We start from the raw sequence: 23,592 nt of genomic DNA, 5'->3' as shown, positions 1-23,592 counted from the left end.
GGCCCATCGCGGGCCGGAGAATTGCTGCGGGGGGACCACCGACCGGCGCGTCGCCATTCCCGCCCCCGCCGACCCCCAGGGGGTCGGAGAATCCCGCCCCCTGTTCCCCCGAGGGGGTCAGAGGACCAGCAGCAGGGTCAGCAATGCCAACGTGCGGCTCACAATGCTCTCTCTTTGCCTCCACAGGAGAAGATAGCCCATAATAAGTGGGAAGGGCCAAGACGGATGGGAGAGATGCGAGTCCTACCCCCGATGAGGAACAGGCCCTGGAGATCGCAGGTTTGACTGAGGAGAGAGCAGTCACTGACAGCGAGGTTGGCCTGTGCCACAGGGGTGAGGATCTACGCCCCCTTCACCCAGGTGACCTTCTCAAGTGAGACAAAGTAATCGTTCCCTCTCACCGACCACATGTCCACTGTCTCACAGGATCTCTATCTGATGTGACTCCCCCACCCCCACCACACCCCCCCCCCTCCCCCCGTCACCCAAGAGACCACCTTGGAGGAGAGCTCCGAGCAGACCACCATTGAGGCATCACAGATATCACCTCCATCTTCCACTAGTGCAGAGACACACACCTCGGTGGCGACATTAGTGGACAGGCCTCTGGGGCACAATCTGGTGAGCACCTCACAGTTGCTGATGCACATCAGGTGGAGGGAGGAACATTCAAGGGAGGCAGCAGTCGGAGGTCTGCTGATCCCAGGCCTCAGCTGGGCCCCAGCCAGATGGACAATGCCAAATTGCCTTTGGACAAGATTGTCCCAGAGCTGATGCAGATGATAGGCCAGAGCCACAACATTCAGTGGAGGATGTCAGCGACATTCCAGCAACTGGGTAGCCGACTGGAGGAATCCCAAAGGCTTTGGCTGCTGTTGAAGGTGCTAAAAATATGTGGCACCCGGCCAACACTGCTAGGGTGGCGACTGCAGTAGAATGCTTGGAGCACGACATCCGCACCTTGAGTGGTGGTGCCCAGGGTGTGGGTCAGTCCGTGACGTCCATGGCTGAGGGCCTCAACATCATGTCCCAGTTGCTGAGGGACATGTTCCAGATGCAGGTGACACTCCAGAGCATGGCCCAGTCATTGAGGGCCATCGCTGAGGGCATCAACACCATGGTACAAATAATGGAGAGCGACCAGGACTGGCAGAGCCCGATGACTCACATTCAACTTAATGCGCTCCTTAACTTCCTTGGTGAGCCAGGGTTGCTTTATCCCCCTTTTAGAATCTTTCCTCCTTACTGAGATACATTTTTGCTGTGAGTCATGAATTCCCTCCTTAAATGTCTGCCACTGCTTGTTCACTGTCTTTCCTGCTAATCTATCTGCCCAGTCCATTTTAGCTGATTCTATCCTCGTTTCATTGTAATTCCCTTTATTGAAGTTAAACGCAATTGTTTCAGACCCACGTTTCTCACTCTCAATCTGAATATTAGGGTGGGATTTACCGACCATCCCGCTGTGCATTTTCGCCGGGGGAGGCGACCGGTCAGTGGGATCTACCGGACTCGCCGTTATAAATGAGATTTCCCACTGACAGCACCCCTCATCGCTGGGAAACCAGTGCGCCCGCGAGGGAATGTGACTGCCCATCAGTTTGAACAGCCAGTAAATCCCATCCTTAAATTCCATCATGTTATGATCACTATTTCTGAGGGGATCAGTTACTCTGAGGTCATTTATTAAACCTGCCTCATTACCAGATCCAAGATAGCCTGTTCCCTGGTTAGCTCCATGGCATATTGCTCTGGGAAACTATCCCTAATACACTATGAATCTGTTGTCATAGCTACTCTTTCCAACTTGAATAACCCAATCAACATGAAGATTAAAGTCAACCATAATTATTTCTCTATTCTTTTATATGCTCCTATTTTCTAAATGTATACCCTTTCCTACAGTGTGGCTACAGTTTGGGGGTCGAGACACCACTCCTACCAGTGTCTTCTTTCCCTTGCTGCTTTTTACTTCCACCCAAATGGACTCGACATCATCCGAGTCGAGATTGTCTCTCACAGCTGTGCTTGTTTAATCTCTTATTGACAGAGCTGCCCCACCACCGTTTCCTTCCCTCCTGTCCTTCTGAAAGGTCAAGTACCCCAGAATATTAAGTTGCCAGTTTTGATCTCCTTGTAACCACCTTTCTGTAATGGCTATGGGATCGGATCAATTTACCTTGATTTGCGCCATCAGTTCATCTACATTATTCCGAATACTTTGTGCATTAAGACAAGTTCTGGAACTATCTTTGTGATTTTTTTTTACACCTACTCCACTGTCACTTAATAGAGACCGGGGGTGGCGAGGCTGATTACAGGGGGACAGCTTTTGGCAGGCTGGGGGGGCGGGGGGCTTTGGCGGGGGGCACTGGTGGGTGGTGTTCCTGGGGTGGCGAGGCTGATTACAGGGGGACAGTTTTTGGCAGGCTGGGGGGGGGGGGGCTTTGGCGGGGGCTAGGGGCACTAGTGGGTGGTGTTCCTGGGGTGGCGAGGCTGATTACAGGGGGACAGTTTTTGGCAGGCTGGGTCCGCGTATGGCTGGAGCCATGTTGCAAGGCGCGGCCGCTGCAGGCTGCCACCGTGCCCATCCGCTGCCACAGACCCGGCAATTCTCCAGCTATATCCACATCAAAGCCGAGGGCTTTACGCTGTGTTCCTGCTAGGCCCCCCACCAGACGGAGGATCGGTGCAGCTTTTGCACTATTGTTTCAGGCCTAAAAAGCCACTGTTCTCACGCTGGGGTCAGCACGTAGTCTTCAAATTGGAGAATCCAGCCCCAGAATTCTGCACAGTACAATTCTGCCAATGTTTACAGAATGTAGAACAAAATAAGCTCAGAAATACCTGAATGTGAGTTAATGTTTTCTCATAATCACGTTTTACAGTGTTACATTCCTCCTTCTTGTCCTGGACTGGCTTGAGTGAGGTTCGCAGTTCCTCCTGAACAAAAACATAATTTGTACATCTTTCTGAAATAGAAAACCCCAAATTAAATCTCATTCTATTCTTCACAGTGTCATGTGATAGTACCTTTAAGAAATGGGGTTTATAAACTAACTGTAGTAGATGTACCTTTAAGAAATGGGGGTTTATCAGTGATGTCAGAGTGTGGGTGGAGCTGGGCTGTCTGTCTGCTTTTACTTTCACTTTGGGCTCGCAGCTACAGGGTGTGTTTAGTTTTAGATTTGGAGAAGCTGTAGTCACAGCAAGATGTGTATGAATCTCTGCAAGCTCATGAATGTTCATTTGGTGATTTTAAAGTGGGAACTGTTCTCAGCAGTGAAGTTAAACCTGATGTCTTTCTGTAAAAAGGGTTCTTTTTGTCTTATGGAAGTTGAAAGGAAAGATTAAGAGTTACTTAGAGAGTATTCTTTGGGGAATTTATTGGTGTTGATAGTTGTTAAGATGTTTACTGTGGGTTTATAAAGTGTTGACTGGTTTCATAAATAGTGTTTTAATTTAAATGTGCTGTAGATTTCTGTTTCATCACACCTGCAGAGTAAGCCCGTGTGTTCCCCATAACTACAATCTATTGAAAGTTGTGGCTCAGGTGAACTCCATAACACACTTTGGGGTTTTCTAAACCCTGGCTCATAACAAATTGGGGGCTTGTCCGGGATAAAAGTTTATCTATTGGATTGGCTGAGTGAACTTAAAGACAGTGGGCGGAATTCTCCACTCCCCACACAGCCTGGGAGAATAGCGGGAGGGCCTCCTGCCATTTTTCGCGCCCCCCCTGGCGCCTCCCGCTATTCTCACCCCCCTGCACGCCGAATCGCCTACTCACCGTTTTTAACGGTGAATGCCGATTCTCCGAGGCCGATGGGCAGAGTGGCCGGCAGCTTACGACCTTTTCACGACAGCGGCAACCACACCTGGTCGCCACCGTCGTGAAACAGGCGCCAGAAGCCCGTTTGGGGCCCAATTGGCGTGGGAGCAACACGGCCATGCTCCGGAGGGCAAAGGCCCGCGATTGGTGCCCACTGATCGTCGGGCCTGCGTCCAAAACAGACACACTATTTTCCCTCCCCCGCTCCACAAGATCAAGCCGCCACGTCTTGCGGGGCGGCTAAGGGAAAAGACGGCTCCGCGCATGCGCGGGTCGGAGCCGTCTGCATGATGATGTCATCCGTGCATGCGCGGGTTGGAGCCGTCCAATCCGTGCATGCGCAGCTGACGTCATACAGGCGCCAGCCGCGCGTCATTCCCGGCACACAGCCTTGACGACGGTCGTCAAGGCCGCGCCGCCGAGACCCCCGGGGCCCGGCTCCTAGCCCCGCCCGGGGGGGAGAATCTGGTCCTGGGAGGGGGCGCGGAGGCTGCCATGGAAGACGGCCTCTTCCACGGCAGCCTTCCCGATTCTCCGCTGTTGCGGAGAATCGCACCCAGTGAGAAGTGAGCATATTGTGTTTGCTTTTCAGGTGTGGTATTCCAGTTTAAGTAGGGAGTGTGTTGTGGAAAATGGCTCTTTCAGAGGCTCTGAAGTCTTTGGGGGTGGAGACAGTCACACGCAGTACCTTATGGACAGAGACTAAAAACAGGCTTTTCGATTTGGCAAAAACATTGCATTTAACATTACCTGACAAAATGCAAAAAGATGAGGAAATTATAGCGGTGGCTAAGCATTTAAAATTGCCTGAAATACAGTCTGACTCATTGGAAATGGCAAAAATTCACTTACAAGTTAAACAAATGGAACATGAGTAAGAATTAAAGCAGCTTGAATACGAAAGAGATAGAGAGGAAAAAGAAAAGAGAGAGAAGAATGCAAAACAGAAAGAATAGCTCCAGCAGAACAGAAAGAAAGAGAAAGGGAGATACAGTTCAAGGGAAAAGAAAGGGAGAGAGAAAGAGAGAGAGGAAAAGAAAGAGAGAGAGAATGAGAGAGAGGAAAAAGAAAGACAGAGAGTTAGAACTTTGGAAAATGGCAAAGAAACATGACAGTCAGTTAAAATTGGCGGGTGTAAAGGGAAACGTACAGTTTGAGGACAGTGATGAGGATAAAGAGAAAGAGCGTCAAAGTTGAAGGCTTGGCGGGGATCTATTTAAATATGTCCAAGCATTGCCAAGGTTTGATGAGAAGGAGGTGGAAGCCTTTTTCATTTCATTTGAGAAGGTAGCTAAACAAATGAAATGGCTACAGGAGATGTGGGTATTACTGATTCAAACAAAGCTGGGAGGTAGGGCTAGTGAAGTGTTTGCATCACTACCGGAGGAGGTATCTGGGATGTATGAGGAGGTGAAAAAATCCATCTTAGATGCATATGAACTAGTGCCTGAAGCCTACAGACAAAGGTTTAGAAATTGAAGGAAAAAATTGGTCAAACATACATGGAATTTGAAAGGATCAAAAAGAGTAATTTTGAGAGCTATGAAAATAGACCTAACATATGAAGCTCTCAGAGAAATTATACGTTTGGAGGAGTTTAAAAATTCAATTCCTGATGTAGTGAGAACTCATGTGGAAGAGCAGAGGGTTAAAACTGTGAGGTTAGCAGCAGAATGGCGGATAATTATGAATTAGTTCATAACTCAAAGCTTGGTTTCCGACATCAGTTTCAGCCTGTGAGGGATAGAAACTGGGGACATGAGAAATATACAAGTGGTAAAGGTAAAGGTGATCTGATGGGAGACAATAAAGAGAGTATACCTCAGATTAAAAAAGAAATCCAGGAGGTTGGAAAAGAAATGAAAAGTTTCAAATGTTTTCACTGTAATAAACTAGGCCATGTAAAGTCACAGTGTTGGTGGTTGAAGAAAAGCACTGGGAAGGCTGATGTGGTAAAACCAAATAAGACCGTGGGATTTGTTAAAGTCATAAATGAAGTGAAGGAGGTGCAAAAGGTTGTACAGCCTGATCAAGAGGTGATTGAGAAGAAGGTGCCAGATGTCTTTCAAGAATTTACTTGTGTGGGTAAAGTTTACTCATGTGTATCAGGAGCAGCAGGTAAAGAAGTCACAATTTTAAGAGATACGGGAGCTGGCCAATCTTTAATGGTAAGAGATGAGGAGTTATATAGTTTGGGAAGAATATTGCCAGAAAAGGTGGCAATATGTGGAATTCAGGGTGAGAGGAGTAGTGTTCCATTACATAAGGTTATGTTGGAAAGTCCAGTGAAGAGTGGTGAAGTGGTAGTAGGAGTAATAGAGAAACTATCTTGTCCAGGAATACAGTTTATTTGGGTAGTGATACAGCTGGATCGCAGGTGGGAGTGATGCCTACTGTGGCTGATAAGCGAGTGGAAAATTAGACAACTAGAGTGTTGAAGGACGAATATGCTGGGATTTTTCCAGATTGTGTAGTAACAAGGTCGCAAAGTCACAGGTTAAGACAAGAGGAGAAATCAAAGAGTGAAGATAAAGTTGAAGTTTAATTATCAGAAACGATTTTTGATCAGAAGGTTAAAAAAGAACAAGAAGGCAGCACGGTGGCCTAGTGGTTAGCACAACCGCCTCACGGCGCTGAGGTCCCAGGTTCGATCCCGGCCCTGGGTCACTGTCCGTGTGGAGTTTTCACATTCTCCCCGTGTCTGCGTGGGTTTCGGGCAGCACGGTGGCCTAGTGGTTAGCACAACCGCCTCACGGCGCTGAGGTCCCAGGTTCGATCCCGGCCCTGGGTCACTGTCCGTGTGGAGTTTTCACATTCTCCCCGTGTCTGCGTGGGTTTCGCCCCCACAACCCAAAAAATGTGCAGAGTAGGTGGATTGGCCACACTAAATTGCCCCTTAATTGGAAAAAATAATTGGGGAATCTAAATTTTAAAAAAAAAATTAAAAAAAACAAAACAAGAACAGGTGGAGGATGAGGCAGATATTTTTAGTTCAGGAAAATTGGTGGAGTTACAACAGAAAGGTAGAGGAATAAAACGGATGTGTCTGAAAGCATATAGGGAAGAGGAATCTGAGAGGACACCAGAGTATTATTACCGTAAAAGTGATGTCTTGATGATAAAATGCAGGCGGATAAAAAATGGGCAGAAGTTCATCAAGTGGTATTGCCGGTAGGGTATAGAAAGGAGGTGTTGCAAGTTGTACATGAGGTACCAGTGGGAGGTCATTTGGGAGTAAGGAAAACTCAAGCTAAAATCCCAAAACATTTTTATTGGCCTGGACTACAGTAAGATGCAGTTAAAGTCTGTCGATCATGTCACACATGTCAAGTGATAGGGAAACCTCAAGCAGTGATAAATCCAGCGCCCTTAATACCCATTCCAGCATTTGAGGAACCTTTAATTGATTGCATTGGACAGCTTCCTAAAACGAAAAGTGGGAATCAATATCTTTTGACTATAATGAATGTGTCTATTAGGTTTCCAGAGGCCATTCCAGTACGTAATATTACAGCTAAAAAGATTGTGGAGGAGTTACATAAATTCTTTACCAGACATGGACTATTCACAGAAATACAATCGGATCAAGGATCAAAATTTACCTCAAGGTTATTCAACGAAGTTATAGATAGCTTAAGAATAAAACAATTTAAATCAGCTGCGTACCATCCAGAATCGCAGGGAGCGTTAGAAAGGTGGCATCAGACACTAAAGACAATGTTGAGGGCTTATTGTCACGATTATCCAGAGGATTGGGATAAAGGAATTCCATTCATACTGTTTGCAATTAGGGATGCACCTAATGAGTCAACCAAACTCAGTCCTTTTGAACTAATTTTTGGTCATGAGGGAAGAGGACCACTTAAATTGATTAAGGAAAAATTGGTGAGTGAGAAATCGGAAATTACATTATTGGATTACGTGTCAAATTTTAATGAATGATTAAATAGAGCAGGTGAATTGGCTAGACAGCATTTAAAAGTTGCACAAAATGTGATGAAATGGGTAGCGGACAGGAAATCCAATGTTCGAAGTTTTGCCAGTGGAGATAAAGTTTTAGTATTGTTACCAGTGGTAGGTGGACCTTTAAAAGCAAGGTTTTGTGGACCTTATCAGATTGAAAGGAAATTAAGTGCGGTGAATTATGAAATGAAATGAAAATCGCTTATTGTCACAAGTAGGCTTCAATGAAGTTACTGTGAAAAGCCCCTAGTCGCCACATTCCGGCGCCTGCTTGGGGAGGCTGGTACGGGAATTGAACCATGCTGCTGGCCTGCCTTGCTCTGCTTTAACAGCCAGCGATTTAGCCCAGTGTGCTAAACCAGCTTATGTGGTAAGAACGCCAGATAGAAGGAAAACTCACCGAATGTGTCATGTGAATATGCTTAAAAGGTACTTTGAAAGGGAAGGAAGCAAAAGGAGGAGGTTTTAATGAGTCTAACTCAAAGAGACAAACCAAATCCAGATGACTTTGAATTTGACATACCTCAAATTAAATTGGAAAATCAGGATGTTCTTAAAAATTGGGATAAATTGTTGAGTTACCTTCCAGAAGAAAAACGGACTGATCTGAAAGAGTTATTGATATCACATGGGCACGTTTGTGGAGATAAGTTGGGAAGCACTAAAATGGCTATACATGATGTAGATGTGGGAAATGCTGTTCCAATCAAACAACATCCATATAGACTTAACCCTTTAAAATTGGCACAGGTTAACAAAGAGATTGAAAGTATGCTTAAAAATGGCATAATTGAAGTGGGTTGCAGCCAATGGAACTCACCCATAGTGTTGGTACCAAAACCGGACGGTACCCAACGGTTGTGTGTGGACTATAGAAAGGTTAATGCAGTTACAAGAACGGACTCTTATCCCATCCCACGTTTGGAGGATTGCATTGAGAAAGTGGGACAATCAGCTTTTATTTCTAAACTGGATTTACTTAAAGGTTACCTTTATCCGAAAGGGTGAAGGAGATTTCAGCTTTTGTGACTCCAGATGGGATATACCAATTCAAAGTTATGCCATTTGGCATGAAAAACGCCCCAGCCACATTTCAACAGTTAACTAACCATGTTGTTTCAGGATTACCCTATTGTGCGTTATACATCGACGATCTGATAATTTTCAGCCAGACATGGAAAGAACATTTAAAACATTTGATGAATTATTCGATCGACTTCAGGAGGCAGGTTTGGTGATAACCTAGCCAAAAGGGAATTTGGAAAAGCCCAAGTCACTTTCCTTGGCCATACAAATGGACAGGGCCGAATGGTCCCACAGGATGTGAAAACAAAAGTTATTGAGGAGTTTCCAATACCCTCAAGACGAAGGGAAATAATGCGTTTTCTGGGCATGAGTGGATTTTTGTTGCGTGGTTGCTCCACTGTTGGACTTGCTGAAGAAGCGTCAAAAATTTCAGTGGACAAAGGAGTCTCCACAGGCATTTGACAGCCTGAATGCTGCGATAACCAATCCTCCTGTGTTGGAGAATTACAAGGGACTCTGTGATCAGGTTGAACTAAAGTATCTGACTTTAAAGCGACATGCCGAGGCGTAGAGAAATGGATGGATCATGCAGAGACCTTCTTGCCAAAGAGACTGTCAATCGAGAAGGATTCCAGTTGGAGGAAGAAGAACAAAAATGGACTGTTGTTATAAATGTTTTGTTTTGTAAAAAAATACGTATATTCATTGTCCACATTTCTTCAAGGAAAGTGTAAAGGTGAAAAATGAAACCGTCTTGGAGTTGATGGTATATTTTTTTCTTTGGGGGAGGTGTCATGTGAGAGTACCTTTTAGAAATGGGGGTTTATAAAATAGCTGCAGCGGATGTACCTTTAAGAAATGGGTGTTTATCAGTGTGGGTGGAGCTGGGCTGTCTGTCTGCTTTTACTTTCACTTTGGGCTCGCAGCTACAGGGTGTGTTTAGTTTTGTTTTAGATTTGGAGAAGCTGTAGTCACAGCAAGATGTGTATGAATCTCTGCAAGCTTATGAATGTTGATTTGGTGATTTCAAAGTGGCAACTGTTCTCAGTAGTGAAGTTAAACCTGATGTCTTTCTGTAAAAAGGGTTATTTTTGTTTTATGGATGTTGAAAGGAAAGATTAAGAGTTACTTAGAGAGTACTATTCTTCGGGCAGGGGTTTGTGGATTGGGTGCGGTTGCTGAATATGGCGGCGGTGGTGAGTGTGCGGATGAACCGAAATGAGTTTCGGATACTTTGGGTTACACCTTGGGACGAGACAGGGGTGCCCGCTCTTCCTGTTGCTTTTTGCCTTGGCAATAGAGCCACTGGCAATGGCACTTAGGGAATTGAGGGATTAGAGAGGGGTTGAGCAGGGGAGGAGGGGGGGTGGGGTAAGATGCTGGTCGAGCAGAAGGTTTTGTTGTACGCAGATGATCTGCTGTTATATATTTCAACCCCGTTGGGCTCTATTGGGGGTATCATGGGGATTTGGGGGGAATTTGGACAGTTTTTGGATATAAATTGAATATGGGAAAGACCGAGGTGTTCCCGATCAATACCAGAGGGCAGGAAACGAGGTTAGGGGAGCTGCTGTTTAGGGTGGTGGGGACGAGCTTTAGATACCTCAGTATCCAGGTGGTACGAGCTGGGCCCAGCTCCATAGACTGAATTTGGCTCGATTGATAGTTGGGTCGAAGGCGGATTTTAGGAGGTGGAATGTTTTGCCATTGTCATTGGCAGGACGGGTGCAGATAGTAAAAATGACTGTGCTGCCGAGGGGTCTGTTCATGTTTCAGAAACTCCCCATCTTTGTCCGTAAGTCGTTTTTCAGAAAGGTTAACGGGGTGATCTCAGAGTTTGTGTGGGCGGGGAAGGCCCCGCGGGTGCAGTGGGATTTTCTGGATCGGGGCGAGGGGGAGGGGTGTCTGCTATTGACCAATTAAATTAATTATTTTTGGGCTGCAAACATTACGATGGTGACGAAATGGGCCGTGGAGGAGAGGTCGATTAGGGGACAGGTGGAGACGGCATCGTGTAGGGCGACGTGTTTGACAGTTTTGTTGTTGGCGCCTCTGCCGTTCTCGCCGGTGAGGTATTCCGTTAGTCCAGTGGTGGTGTCGGCTCTGAGGGTGTGGTGGCAATGTCGGCAGCTCTCGGGGTTGGAGGGCACGTCATGGTGGGCGCCTATTTGTGATAACCATAGGTTTGTGCCGGCGAGACTGGATGTGAGGGTCCAGGGGGTGGCGACAGGCGGGGATTGAGTATTTCAGGAACCTGTTTATTTGGGGAAAATTTGCTGGGCTGGAGGAGTTGGAGGAATTGTTTGAGTTGCCTCAGGCTTAGGTTCCTGCAGGTTGGGGATTTTGTGAGGAGAGAGGTGCCGTCTTTCCCGGGGCTGCTGCCTCCGGTGCTGCAAGATAAACCTCTGTCGGAGGCCCAAATAGGGGAGGGGAAGGTTTTGGGTATTTACAAGGAACTGATGGAGTGGGAGGGAGCCCGGGTGGAGGATGGTAAATGCAAGTGAGAGGAGGAGTTGGGAGAGAAGCTGGGGGCTGGGACATGGGCTGAGTTTTGCGGAGGGTGAATGCGTCCTCGTCGTGTGCGAGGTTAAGTCTCACCCTGTTTAAAGTGATGCATAGGCCCCACATGCTGGTGGCGAGGATGAGCAGGTTTTTAGAGGGGGTGGAGGATGGGTGTGGGCGGTGGGTGCAAGGGGGGAGGGGGAGGCCGTGAACCATATCCACATTCTGGGTGTGTCCAAGATTGAGGGGGCTCTGACAGGGGTTCTCGAACGGGATGTCTGAGGTTCTGGGGGTGAGGGTGGCCCCGGGTCCGGAGGTGGCAATATTTGGGCTGTCGGGAGATCCGGGAGTGCAGGGGGGGAGAGAGAGGCCGGTCTATTGGCCTTTGCCTCCCTGATAGCCCGGAGATGGATTTTGTTCTGTTGGAGGGACCCAGAGCCGCCGAAGGCAGGGGTGTGGGTGAGCAACCTGACAGAATTCCTGCGGCTGGAGAAGGTCAGGTTCACTCTGCGGGGGTCGGGAGAAGCGTTCACTCAGAGATGGAAACGGTTCATAGATTTCTTCAAGGAGGATTGAGGGGTCAGCGAGGGGGGGTGGGTAGGGCTTTCGGGGGAGGGGTGAGGGGGTTAAAAGTGGGGAAGGCGAGACATGGTGGGGGGGGTTGGTGTCGGAGTGGCTGGAGGGTTGGGGTTGTTGGCTGGGTTGTTGTGATGGTCGTTTGTTGCTTTTTGGTTGTCCTTTTCATATTTTGCGTGTTTATATTTTTTTGAAAAGCCTTGAATGAAAATATTTAAAAGAAAACAAAAGACATACACCGCACTCGAACAGCCCCTTACCCCGAGGCCTCAAACGGAATAGCAGAGAGAGCAGTTCAGATGTTCAAGTCAGCAATGAAGAAACAATCCCACAGACCAGGACACCTCAAGTTGGCCAACTTCCTTCTCTTGTATAACACCACCCCCGATGCCAGCACTGGAGTCACACCGGCGGAGCGACTGGTCGGTCGTCGCCTCCAGACTCCATTAGATTTTGTTTTGGCCAATTTGTCAGGGGGGGGTGGATGCTGGGCCGGCTTCCCGAAAGAAGCAGCACCGTTATGTAAAAGGAGACGGGTCATTTAAAGTTGCCGACCTGGTCTTTGTCAGAAACTTTGCTTCAGGTTCACTGTGTTTACCCAGCGGGATTGTGGTAAAGTCTTACAGGGCAGACGGGTGTGGAAGCAGATAGACCGAGTAAGGAGCAGAGAGGCCACAACCCCAGTGGCTGAGCAGGTGGAACCAGCAGCATCACCACTGCCCCCACAGTGGAACCAGAACCGAGGGAACTGGGGAGTTCCGTAAAGGCCCTGCTAAATACCCCTGGAGGTGCTGGAGGGGGGGAGGGGGGGAGGAGAGGGGAGGGGGGAGGGGGGGGGGGGGGGGGGAGGGGGGAGGGGGGAGGGGAGGGGGCCCCCCAAAGTAATGGTCGAATCGTCAAGGCGACTTCCTGCTGTTGACAATAAAACTACCTCATTGGTGGAGGAGCCTGTTGGGGGGCTGACGCGGTCCATTAGGCTGAAGAAGTACCCTAACAGATTAACTCTATGAAACACTGTTGTGGACCCCCTCCTTTTTTGTCTCATATTTAATGTATATATTTAACTGTAAATGGCCCATGTTGTAATGATGTTGCTGAGGGGCCGAAGGAGGGAGGGATGTGGTAGTACAGCCTCTTTAAGGGACCATCCTCACAATCCACGTGACCAGCTCAGGGCCTATCGCACAAAAGCGAGTGAACCCGGCCCAATGGTGGAAAAGCGCGAGGCCCTGGGAACGGGGGCTTGGGCAGTGTGAACCCAGGCGTCATAGAGTAAAGACCTGTTTCAGAGACCTGTGTGCCTGTGTATAGTTAACCTTCACCTTGTTATCAATAAACCCATTTTGGTTATAGAAGAAACCTCCGCAGCCCTGATAAATATAAGTTGTTGATTAGCTCTATGAAAATGGTGTTTGGACTAAAGTGAAACTCTTTCCCTTTCTGTTCCTGCTTTCTGAAGCAGTGACACAAATAACAGTTCATCTAAAGACTGAGTAATTAAATAATAAACATTGAGTGACACTCACACCCAAATCTGTGAATGTTCCCTGTTCAGGATTCTGGGGCGGCATTCTCCCCTACCCGGCGTGATGGAGGGTCCCGGAGTAGGGGAGTGGCGCCAAGCACTCAGGGGTCGCGCCTCCCCAAAGGTGGGGAATTCTCCCCACCTTTGGGGGCCAGCCCCGCGCCGGAGCGGTTGCCACCAGAAGACCGGCACAAAAAACCGGCACCCCCGGCAGCGGGGCTGGCCGAAAGCCTTTCGCCGGTTGGCGCATGCGCCGGCAGTGACGTCAGTGGCAGCTGGCCGCTGACGTCACTGCCGGCGCATGCGTGATGTGGGGTTCTGGGAAAATAGTGCAGCCAGGGCACTGGCCCGGAGTCTGAGCGGGGGGCCCCGATCGCGGGCCAGGCCACCGTGGGGGCACCCCCCCGGGGTTCGATCGCCCCCCCCCCCCCCGCCACCCCAGGCCCGCCGTTCCAGACGTGGTTTAAACCTCGTCGGCGGGAGAGGCCTCCCAGCGGCGGGACTTCGGCCCATCCGGGCCGGAGAATCACCGCAGGGGCCTCTCCGATCGGAGTGGCGAGATTCCGCCGCTGCCACTTCCCAGGTGGCGGAGAATCTCTGCCACGGCGGGGGAGGGATTTTAGGCACCCCCAGGCGATTCTCCGACCCTGCTGGGGGTCGGAGAATTTCGCCCCTGGTCTCTGTTTCTGTTTTTTGTTTTAAACAATATTTCCTCACCTTAAACTCTTCAGCAGCTTCGTCCACTGGCAGCAACTCGTGGTTTTGATGATTTTTTGAAGTCTGACAAACCAGACAGATGGGCTGATTGTCAGTTTTACAAAATAATTTCAGCTTCTCCTTGTGACGGCTGCATTCCTGCTGAATTTTATCACCTTTATCACTTTTAAAAAATGTCTCCACGATGTTGGAGAGAATGCGGATTGGTCTCAGGTCCCTGGATGAATTCTCCTTTCTACAGACAGGACAGGAGTTGGTGTCAGCTTCCTCCCAGTACTGGGTTATACAGGATCGACAGAAGCTGTGATCACAGCCGAGTAAGACAGGATCTTTATACAGATCATGGCAAATAGAACAGGAAAGATCATCTTCCATCTCGAAGGGCTGATCACCTTGTTCTGCACTCCAACGAAAATGGTGATCAGAGTTCAGTGAAAATCTTTCAGTTTCATTTCCTGTTTCCAGCAGCAACTTTATAAACCACAGCCCTGAAAGGGGCGGAGCAAATGAGTAATATAAATAGATTACTGGTAAACAAATTTGTTCATTGATATTGTTCAGGGAATCACCACCCTGACAGGCCTGACTCCGTCTCTGATCCTGTAAAAAGGTAGATGTGATTTTACATTATTTGAATACAGAACAAAGACAGAACAGCGAATCTGGACAGGATTAATTTCGACTGTTCTCACAGGCAGGAGTGAGTGGTAATTATTGCATAGTCAACAAGACAACAGATACGACTTCTGGTGTGCACCATGGAGTAAGTGGTCACACAAAAGGCAGCTCCTGCCCAAGGTTACAGAAAGAGCTCCTTTTTAAGCAATATGGGGTGGAATTTTGATGAAAATGCAAAGGTGAATGTTGGAGGAGTACTTTCCCCCAGGAATGGTATGTTTCTTGGTTACCAGACCCGCAGAAACAGTGAAAGATTTGTCTGGAGCTACAGCAGAGACAAAAGCCTCTTCCAGCATGCAGGCGGGGGAAGGGCGAGTTTAAAGGCCTCAAGCTGACCTCAGGGCCTTTATGAAAGCTGAATTCTAGTAGCAGAGGGAACAACTGTGAAAAGATCTCACCAAGGGCTCTTTTAAGGGCCCGCAACGGCGCTGATTTGATTTTTCCCCGGGTGGGTGCAGCCTCTGTGCTTGGCGGCCGGTGGATGGGATTTGCAGCAGAAGAAGGTGCGAAGCAAAAAGGACAAGATGGCAGCTGGCAAGGAACTGGCAGCGTGGCAGCAGTGGGCGAGGGAGCAGCAGGAGCTGCTGCTGCGCTCCTTCCAGGAACTAAAAGCTGAGATCCTGGAGCCGTTGAGGGCATCGCTGGACAGGCTCGGGGCGACTCAGACTGCTCAGGCTGCGGAGATTAGGGAGCTGCAGCAGAAGGCTTCGGAGAACGAGGACGAACTCCTCGGCCTGGTGGTGAAGGTGGAGTCGCACGAGGAGCTTCACAAGAAATGGTTGGCAAGGATGGAGGAGATGGAAAACCGCTCCTGCTGGAAGAATCTGCGGATTTTGGGCCTCCCGAAGGGGCTGGAAGGTTCGGATTTGGGGGCCTACGTGGTCCTGATGCTGAACTCACTGATGGGCGCGGGGTCGTTCCGGGCACACCTGGAGCTGGAGAGTGCCCATCGGGTGCTGTTGCGGAAGCCCGGGCCGAACGAGCCGCCCAGGGCGGTGCTGGTCCGCTTTCAACGCTTGGTCGACCGTGAGTGTGTGCTTCGTTGGGCGAAGAGGGAGAGGAGTAGTAAGTGGGAGAATACGGAGATCAGAATCTACCAGGACTGGAGTGCGGAGGTGGCGAAGACAAGGGCTGGGTTTAACCGGGCGAAGGCAATGCTCCACAAGAAGGGGGTCAAGTTTGGCCTGTTACAGCCGGCACACCTGTGGGTCACTTAGAAAGACCGCCAACTTTATTTTGACTCCCCGGAGGAGGCCTGGACATATGTCCAGGCAGAGAAGCTGGACTTGAACTGAGGACTGGGGGCTGGGGAACGTTGTACGCAGCCCGGAGTTTTTGTCCTCCTTGATATCCTTTCGCTCTTTTTGGTTCTATTGGACGATGTTTTTTTCTGCTGTCTTGCCTTCTCTTTTCTGCTTTTCGGGACTGTTATCTGTTTACTTGGGTATTTTATCATATCATGTTGGGATTTTTATTATTTCACTGGTTGCGGGTTTGGGTGGGGTTCGCGGCCCTGTTGGGTCATGTCCCTGTCTTCCCGCATTTTGGGTCGGGGGGGGGGCTTGGGATGGGGGGCGCGGGCTTCTCCCCCGCGCTGGAGAAGCAGGGGGCGGGGGCGGCATTGGGGGAATGGTTGTGTGACACTGGGGAGGGTAATTGGGGTGGCGGGAGCAGCTGGGGTCAGCAGGAGTCTGCTGACTTACAGAAGTACAATGACCGGAGTTACGCAGCTGGGGGGGCCCTAGTTTGGGGGGGGGGGGGGGCGGTGTGGGGAGGGTGGGGGGGGAGGGAAGAGGGGGGGATACCGGGTTGTTGCTGGAATGGCCAAGAAGGAGCTGGAGCGTGCAGAGGGGGTCGGGATGGGGGTCTGTCGCTGTGGGGAACGGGCTGAGTGGGGGGCGCGGGCACGTGGCGGATTACGGAAGGGTGATGGCTAGTCCACGGGGGAGGGGGGCAGGTGGCGCTCCGATCCGGCTGATCACCTGGAATGTGAGGGGACTGAATGGGCCGGTCAAACAGTCCCGCGTGTTCGCGTACCTGAGGGGGCTGAAGGCGGACGTGGCTATGCTTCAGGAGACGCACCTGAAGGTGGCGGATCAGGTAAGGTTGAGGAACGGGTGGGTGGGCCAAGTGCTTCATTCGGGGCTGGATGCAAAAAACCGAGGGGGTGGCAATCCTGGCGGGGAAGAGGGTGTCGTTTGAGGCGTCGAGTGTGGTGGCAGACAGCAGCGGGAGGTACGTGATGGTGAGCGGCCAGCTACAAGGGGAGCGGGTGGTGCTGGTCAATGTATATGCCCCGAATTGGGATGATGCGGGTTTCATGCGGCGCATGTTGGGCCGGATTCCAGATTTGGAGGTGGGGGGCCTGATAATGGGGGGAGGATTTCAACACGGTGCTGGATCCGCCACTGGATCGATCCAGTTCCATGACGGGTAGGAGGCCTGCGGCGGCTAAGGTGCTGAGGGGGTTTATGGCCCAGATGGGAGGGGTGGATCCTTGGAGGTTCGCGAGGCCGAGGGCCAGGGAATTTTCCTACTTCTCCCATGTGCATAATGCCTACTCCCGGATCGATTTCTTTGTTTTGAGTAGGGCGCTGATTGCGAGGGTAGTAGACGCTGAGTACTCAGCGATAGCCATTTCTGACCATGCCCCGCACTGGGTGGAACTTCGAGCTGGGGGAGGAGAGGGACCAGCGCCCATTGTGGCGCTTGGAGGTGGGGCTGCTGGCGGACGAGGATGTGAGGGGGCGGGTTCGAGGATGCATCGAGAGGTACCTGGAGGCCAACGATAATGGGGAGGTCCAAGTGGGGATGGTCTGGGATGCGCTGAAGGTGGTGGTTCAGGGGGAGTTGATCTCCATTTGGGCCCACAGGGAGAGAGAGGAGCAGAGAGAAAGGGAGAGATTGGTGGGGGAGATTGGTGGGGGAGATGGTGAGGGTGGACAGGAGGTGCGTGGAGGCCCCGGAGGAGGGATTGCTGAGGGAGCAGCGCAGCCTTCGGGCTGAGTTTGACTTGTTGACCACCAGAAAGGCGGAGGCTCAATGGAGAAAGGCTCAGGGTGCTGTGTACGAGTATGGGGAGAAGGCGAGTAGGATGCTGGCACACCAGCTCTGTAAGCGGGATTCGGCTAGGGAGATTGGTGGAATTAAGGATCGGGGAGGAAATATAGTGCAGAGGGGGTCTTCAGGGACTTTTATGAGAGACTATATCGGTCCGAACCTCCGGCGCAGAAGGGGGGGATGGGGCGCTTTTTGGACCGACTGAGATTCCCGAGGGTGGAGGAGGGACGGGTGGAGGGTCTGGGGGTGCCAGTTGAGCTTGAGGAGCGGGTTAAAGGGATAGGGAACGTGCAGTCGGGGAAGGCGCCGGGGCCGGATGGGTTCCCGGTTGAATTTTACAAGGCGTATGCAGACCTGCTGGGCCCCCTGTTGGTTAGGACCTTCAACGAGGGGAGGGAAGGAGGGGGTCTTTGCCCCTGACGATGTCTCGGGCGCTGGTCTCCTTGATTCTTAAGCGAGACAAGGATCCCCTGCAGTGTGGGTCATACAGGCCGATCTCACTCCTGAATGTGGACGCCAAGTTGTTGGCAAAGATCTTAGCCACGAGGATAGAGGACTGTGTGCCGCAGGTTATCCACGAGGATCAAACAGGGTTTGTGAAGGGGAGGCAGCTGAACACTAATATACGGAGGCTCTTGAACGTTATCATGATGCCGACGGTAGAAGGGGAGGCGGAGATAGTGGTGGAGCTAGATGCGGAGAAGGCCTTTGATAGGGTCGAGTGGGGGTACTTGTGGGAGGTGCTGGAAAGGTTCGGGTTTGGGGAGGGGTTTGTCAGTTGGGTGAGGCTGTTGTATGAGGCCCCGATGGCGAGTGTGGCCACGAATAAGAGGAGGTCGGAGTATTTTCGACTATCCCGAGGGACGAGGCAGGGGTGTCCCCTGTCCCCCCTACTTTTTGCGCTGGCAATTGAACCCCTGGCTATGGCGTTGAGGGAGTCGCGGGATTGGAGGGGGCTGGTCCGGGGTGGGGAGGAGCACTGATTGTCGCTCTATGCGGACAACCTATTGTTGTATGTGGCGGATCCGATGCGGGGAATGTGGTGAAGGGGATTCTCCGGGAATTTGGGGATTTCTCAGGGTATAAGCTTAACTTTGGGAAAAGCGAGCTGTTTGTGGTACACCCGGGGGACCAGGAGGGGGGGATTGGGAGGCTCCCACTGAAAAGGGCGGAGAGGAGCTTCAGGTACTTGGGGGTCCAGGTGGCCAGGAGCTGGGGGGCCTGGCATAAGCTAAACCTCACAAGGCTGGTGGAGCAAATGGAGGAGGAGTTTAAGAGGTGGGACATGCTTCCGCTGTCTTTGGCGGGTAGGGTGCAGTCAGTCAAGATGACGGTGCTCCCGAGGTTTCTGTTCCTGTTCCAGTGCCTCCCCATCCTTATCCCGAAGGCCTTTTTCAGGCGGGTTAACAGGAGCATTACGGGGTTTGTGTGGGCACACGGGACTCCAAGGGTGAGACAGGTGTTCTTGGAGCGGGGCAGGGATGTGGGGGGGCTGGTGTTGCCCAACCTTTGTGGGTATTATTGGGCTGCCAACGCAGCGATGGTGCGTAAGTGGGTAATGGACGGGGAGGGGGCAGCATGGAAGAGGATGGAGATGGCATCCTGTGTGGGCACGAGCCTGGAAGCGCTGGTAACGGCGCCGCTGCCGCTCCCTCCAACGAGGTATACCATGAGCCCGGTGGTGGCAGCTACCCTCAAGATTTGGGGGCAATGGAGGCGGCACAGGGGGGAGGTGGGGGCCTCGATGGGGTCCCCGATACCGGGGAACCACCGGTTTGTTCCGGGGAGAATTGATGGCGGGTTCCTGAGTTGGCACAGTGCAAGTGTCAGGAGGCTGAGGGACCTGTTTGTTGACGGGAAGTTTGCGAGCTTGGGTGAGCTGGAACGGAAATTCGGGCACCCCCGGGGAACACCTTTAGGTACATGCAAGTAAGGACGTTTGTCAGGCGGCAGGTGGTGGGGTTCCCTCTGCTGCCGCCGCATGGGGTTCAGGACAGGGTGCTCTTGGGGGTATGGGTTGGAGAGGGGAGGATCTCGGAAGCGTAGCAGGTGATGCAGGAGGTAGACGAGGCCTCGGTGGAGGAGCTGAAAGATAAATGGGAGGAGGAGCTGGGTGAGGAGATTGAGGAGGGGACGTGGGTGGATGCCCTAGAAAGGGTGAACTCCTCCTCTTCTTGTGTGAGGCTTAGCCTCATACAGTTTAAGGTGCATCATAGGGCTCATATGACCGGGACGAGGATGAGCCGTTTTTTTGGGAGCGAGGACAGGTGTATTAGGTGCTCAGGGAGCCCAGCAAACCATGTCCACATGTTCTGGGCATGCCTGAGGAAGTGAACAAATGAATATGATGGACAGTAGGACCCTGAGGGTAATGAGTTCACAGACAGAGAACAAAGGGATGAGCACAGCATGGCTAGGAAGGGGGAGGGGAGCTTTCCCTCATGGAGGGAATAGTGAAAAGGATGCTGGGAAACAAGGGGCCAGGATTGGGAAAATGCGAAGTGAGCCAATCAGGATATATGGCCAGGTCAGAAGGTGTATACATTGGCCTATGGAAGCTTGTATGCGAATCTTGATGTGATTCAATCAATATGTGCTGTGATTTTTTTGTCTTAGCTCTCACTAACTTTCGGGAGCTTTAGAAGCCAGCTGTGTGTGTTCTAATGTCCCACGAGTGAGTCAGCCTTGCAAGCTGGTGGAAATAAAACAATAATTGATACCTCCTAATCCATCTCAGATTTTATTGAGTCCAGACTGGCCACAAAGAATCAGGAATTAACAGGCCCGGAGCTGAGGGACTTTTGGAAGGGGGTGGCAAGGACGGTATCGAGGGTGGTAGGATCCAGGGTCAAGCCGGGCTGGGGACTCGCAATATTTGGAGTTGCAGTGGAACCGAGAGTGCAGGAGGCAAAAGAGGCCGGTATTCTGGCCTTTGCGTCCCTAGTATCCCGGTGGAAGATTCTTCTTCAGTGGAAGGATGCGAGGCCCCCAAGCGTGGAGGCCTGGATCAATGATATGGCGGGGTTTATTAAATTGGAGAGGGTGAAATTTGCCCTAAGGGGGTCAGTGCAGGCGTTTTTCAGGCAATGGCAACCATTCCTCGATCTCCTGGCAGAACGGTAAAAACAAAAGGTCAGCAGCAGCAGCAACCCGGGCGGAGTGGCGGGGGGGGGGGGGGGGGGGGGGGGGGTTTGTCTCTTTGTTTTGGTTTTGGTTTGAATATCTGTTTTTTGCCAACGACGGGCGTTAATTTATTGTTTCTCTTTTGTGTATACGGTGGGTGGGGGTTCTGTTATTTTTGTTCTTAGAATTTTCTGTTATTGTTTTCTTTTTTGTGAAAATGTGAAAACTTGAATAAAAATTATTTTTTAAAAAACAAGACGACAGATTCCTTTCACTATAAAAAAATTCAAAAGATTTAAAACAAAGATAATGGGTATTGGATTGGGAACTGAAGTGGTCACTTTCCCGATGTTGTGTAGGGGTCACTTTCTAGGTGTTGTGTGGGGTCACTTTCTCGGTGTTGTGTGGGGTCACTTTCTAGGTGTTGTGTGGGGTCACTTTCTAGGTGTTGTGTGGGGTCACTTTCTAGGTGTTGTGTGGGGTCACTTTCTAGGTGTTGTGTGGGGGTCACTTTCTAGGTGTTGTGTGGGGGTCACTTTCTAGGTGTTGTGTGGGGTCACTTTCTAGGTGTTGTGTGTGGACACTTTCTAGGTGTTGTGTGGGGGTCACTTTCTCGGTGTTGTGTGGGGGTCACTTTCTCGGTGTTGTGTTGTGGTCACTTTCTAGGTGTTGAGACTAAGATTGGTGGAGTTGCAGATAGCGAGGAGGACTGTCAGAGAATACAGCAAAATATAGATAGATTGGAGAGTTGGGCAGAGAAATGGCAGATGGAGTTCAATCCAGGCAAATGCGAGGTGATGCATTTTCGAGGATCTAACTCAAGAGCAGACTACATGGTCAATGGAAGAGTCCTGGGGAAAATTGATGTCCAGTGAGTTCTGGGAGTTCAGGTCCATTGTACCCTGAAGTGAAAATGTCGTGGGGGGGGGGGGGGGGGGGGGGGGTGCGGCGGCCTTGGAGATCGGGTTGTCATTTTAAACTGGCGTCCCGATCTCTCGCTGCGCTGAGGAGTTCCGGCGAGCGCAGCTCCTAACTGCACAAAACGGGACGATGTGCGGCCTCGGCCCCGCGTTCCCCACTTAGGCACCTGACCCAACGTGGGGGGCGTTTTATAGCCATGTGTTTCTCGGCACTGTGAGCTCCGGGAAACACACGGTTAAATACGCTCGCTCTGGGACTTTGTTCCCTTTTAGTTGAATCACACCCTTACTCTCCCAAATGGAGAATCCCGGCCACAATATTTGATATGAGGCCACATGTGGAGGTGGTTATTCAATGTGATTCTCCACAGACAAACCTCTACCTTAATCCACTCCCTGGATGTATAAAAGATATTCATCTGGAGTGTGTGCAATGTTTCCTCAAAACAATGCATAAAATGTGCTTTGCTGACACTTTCAGGAAATGGATTGCAATCCAGGGCTTGTTCCCCAGGTCCACAGTGAAGACCAGCTGACTCCATCCCCCTCACCACTCCTCCTCCCTCAACAGGCAGACAAAGCCTCATTCCCAGGCTTCCTGTCCTAACCTTGGCCATGAACATGAGTCTGGTCCATAAGCTGGAGATGTATCAGGAGGATGAGGATTGTAGAGGAGGAAAGGTTCAGCTGGGAATGGCGGAGTTTCCACTTGCTGAAGTTTGTAAAGTATCGATGGGTTCTGGAGACAGAGCTTAACATAGAACATAGAACAGCACAGCACAGAACCGGCCCTTCGGCCCTCAATGTTGTGCCGAGCCATGATCACCCTACTCAAACCCACGCATCCACCCTATACCCGTAACCCAACAACCCCCCCCCCCTTAACCTTACTTTTATTAGGACACTACGGGCAATTTAGCATGGCCAATCCACCTAACACGTAACAGATAATCCTTCATCTGAGAGTTCCTGTATTGGTGATGTTTAGGGAGCTGACAGTTTCAGCTGACCAAGCTGAGAATGATTTTTAGAAAGTGGATTAGTTGCATGAATCAGACTTTAATTCCAATCAGGACCATTTTTATCCTCATTTCTTTATAACAAAGCCCTTAAACATTCTCTCTGCTGACAGATTCTCCGTTGCGCCGGCAGCGCTCCCACGCCCGCGGGTTTCCCGGTGGTGTGGGGTGGCCACAATGGGCAATCCCATTGGCAGGTGGCAGAGACGGAGAATCCCGCTGCCGGTGAGGGCCGCCGCCCAGGAAAAGGGAGCTGGTGGGCCGGAGAATCCCGCCCGGTGTCTGTGATATTTATATGGATAATGATTCAAATATAAGATATAAATCAGGACAGAGGAACTTATCTGAGTTTTACCAGGGTTAATGACATCCAGCATTTCTCTCCAACCTGGGAAAGGTAAAGGGCTTTTGAATTTTCCGATGGACAGGACACCATCTGCTAGTGACAGCTTTTTACCCTCATCGCTAATCCTGTAAATATTAAAGAGTTGATTATAAATTGACCAGAAACACTTTGCTGAGTAATTTTACCAACTTGCCCTGAGTTTCAGTAAAGTTTATGTCCTACCTCCTCTTCCCAGATGCTTCCTCCTGAAATAAACAAAACACAAATCTGAGTTGACAGAGACGGACTGTCTATATCCAGAAAGC

The 23,592-nt window shown here is 50.6% G+C and overlaps 1 protein-coding gene across 1 annotated transcript in view; it reads right to left on the bottom strand.

Moving 5' to 3' along the window:
* Positions 1–23,592, bottom strand: part of LOC119976431 — a 109,698-nt gene that overhangs the window by 9,734 nt on the left and 76,372 nt on the right. The window contains exons 10-13 of the mRNA XM_038816965.1: positions 23,510–23,532; positions 23,297–23,412; positions 14,142–14,629; positions 2,848–2,943 (exon numbers count right to left, since the gene is read on the bottom strand). Of these exons, the coding sequence (XP_038672893.1) occupies positions 2,848–2,943; positions 14,142–14,629; positions 23,297–23,412; positions 23,510–23,532 (723 nt within the window). The remainder of the gene's footprint in view (positions 1–2,847; positions 2,944–14,141; positions 14,630–23,296; positions 23,413–23,509; positions 23,533–23,592) is intronic.

This window comes from Scyliorhinus canicula, chromosome 13, assembly GCF_902713615.1.
Source record: "Scyliorhinus canicula chromosome 13, sScyCan1.1, whole genome shotgun sequence".
NCBI lineage: Eukaryota > Metazoa > Chordata > Chondrichthyes > Carcharhiniformes > Scyliorhinidae > Scyliorhinus > Scyliorhinus canicula.
This window is presented reverse-complemented; position numbering and strand designations above follow the sequence as displayed.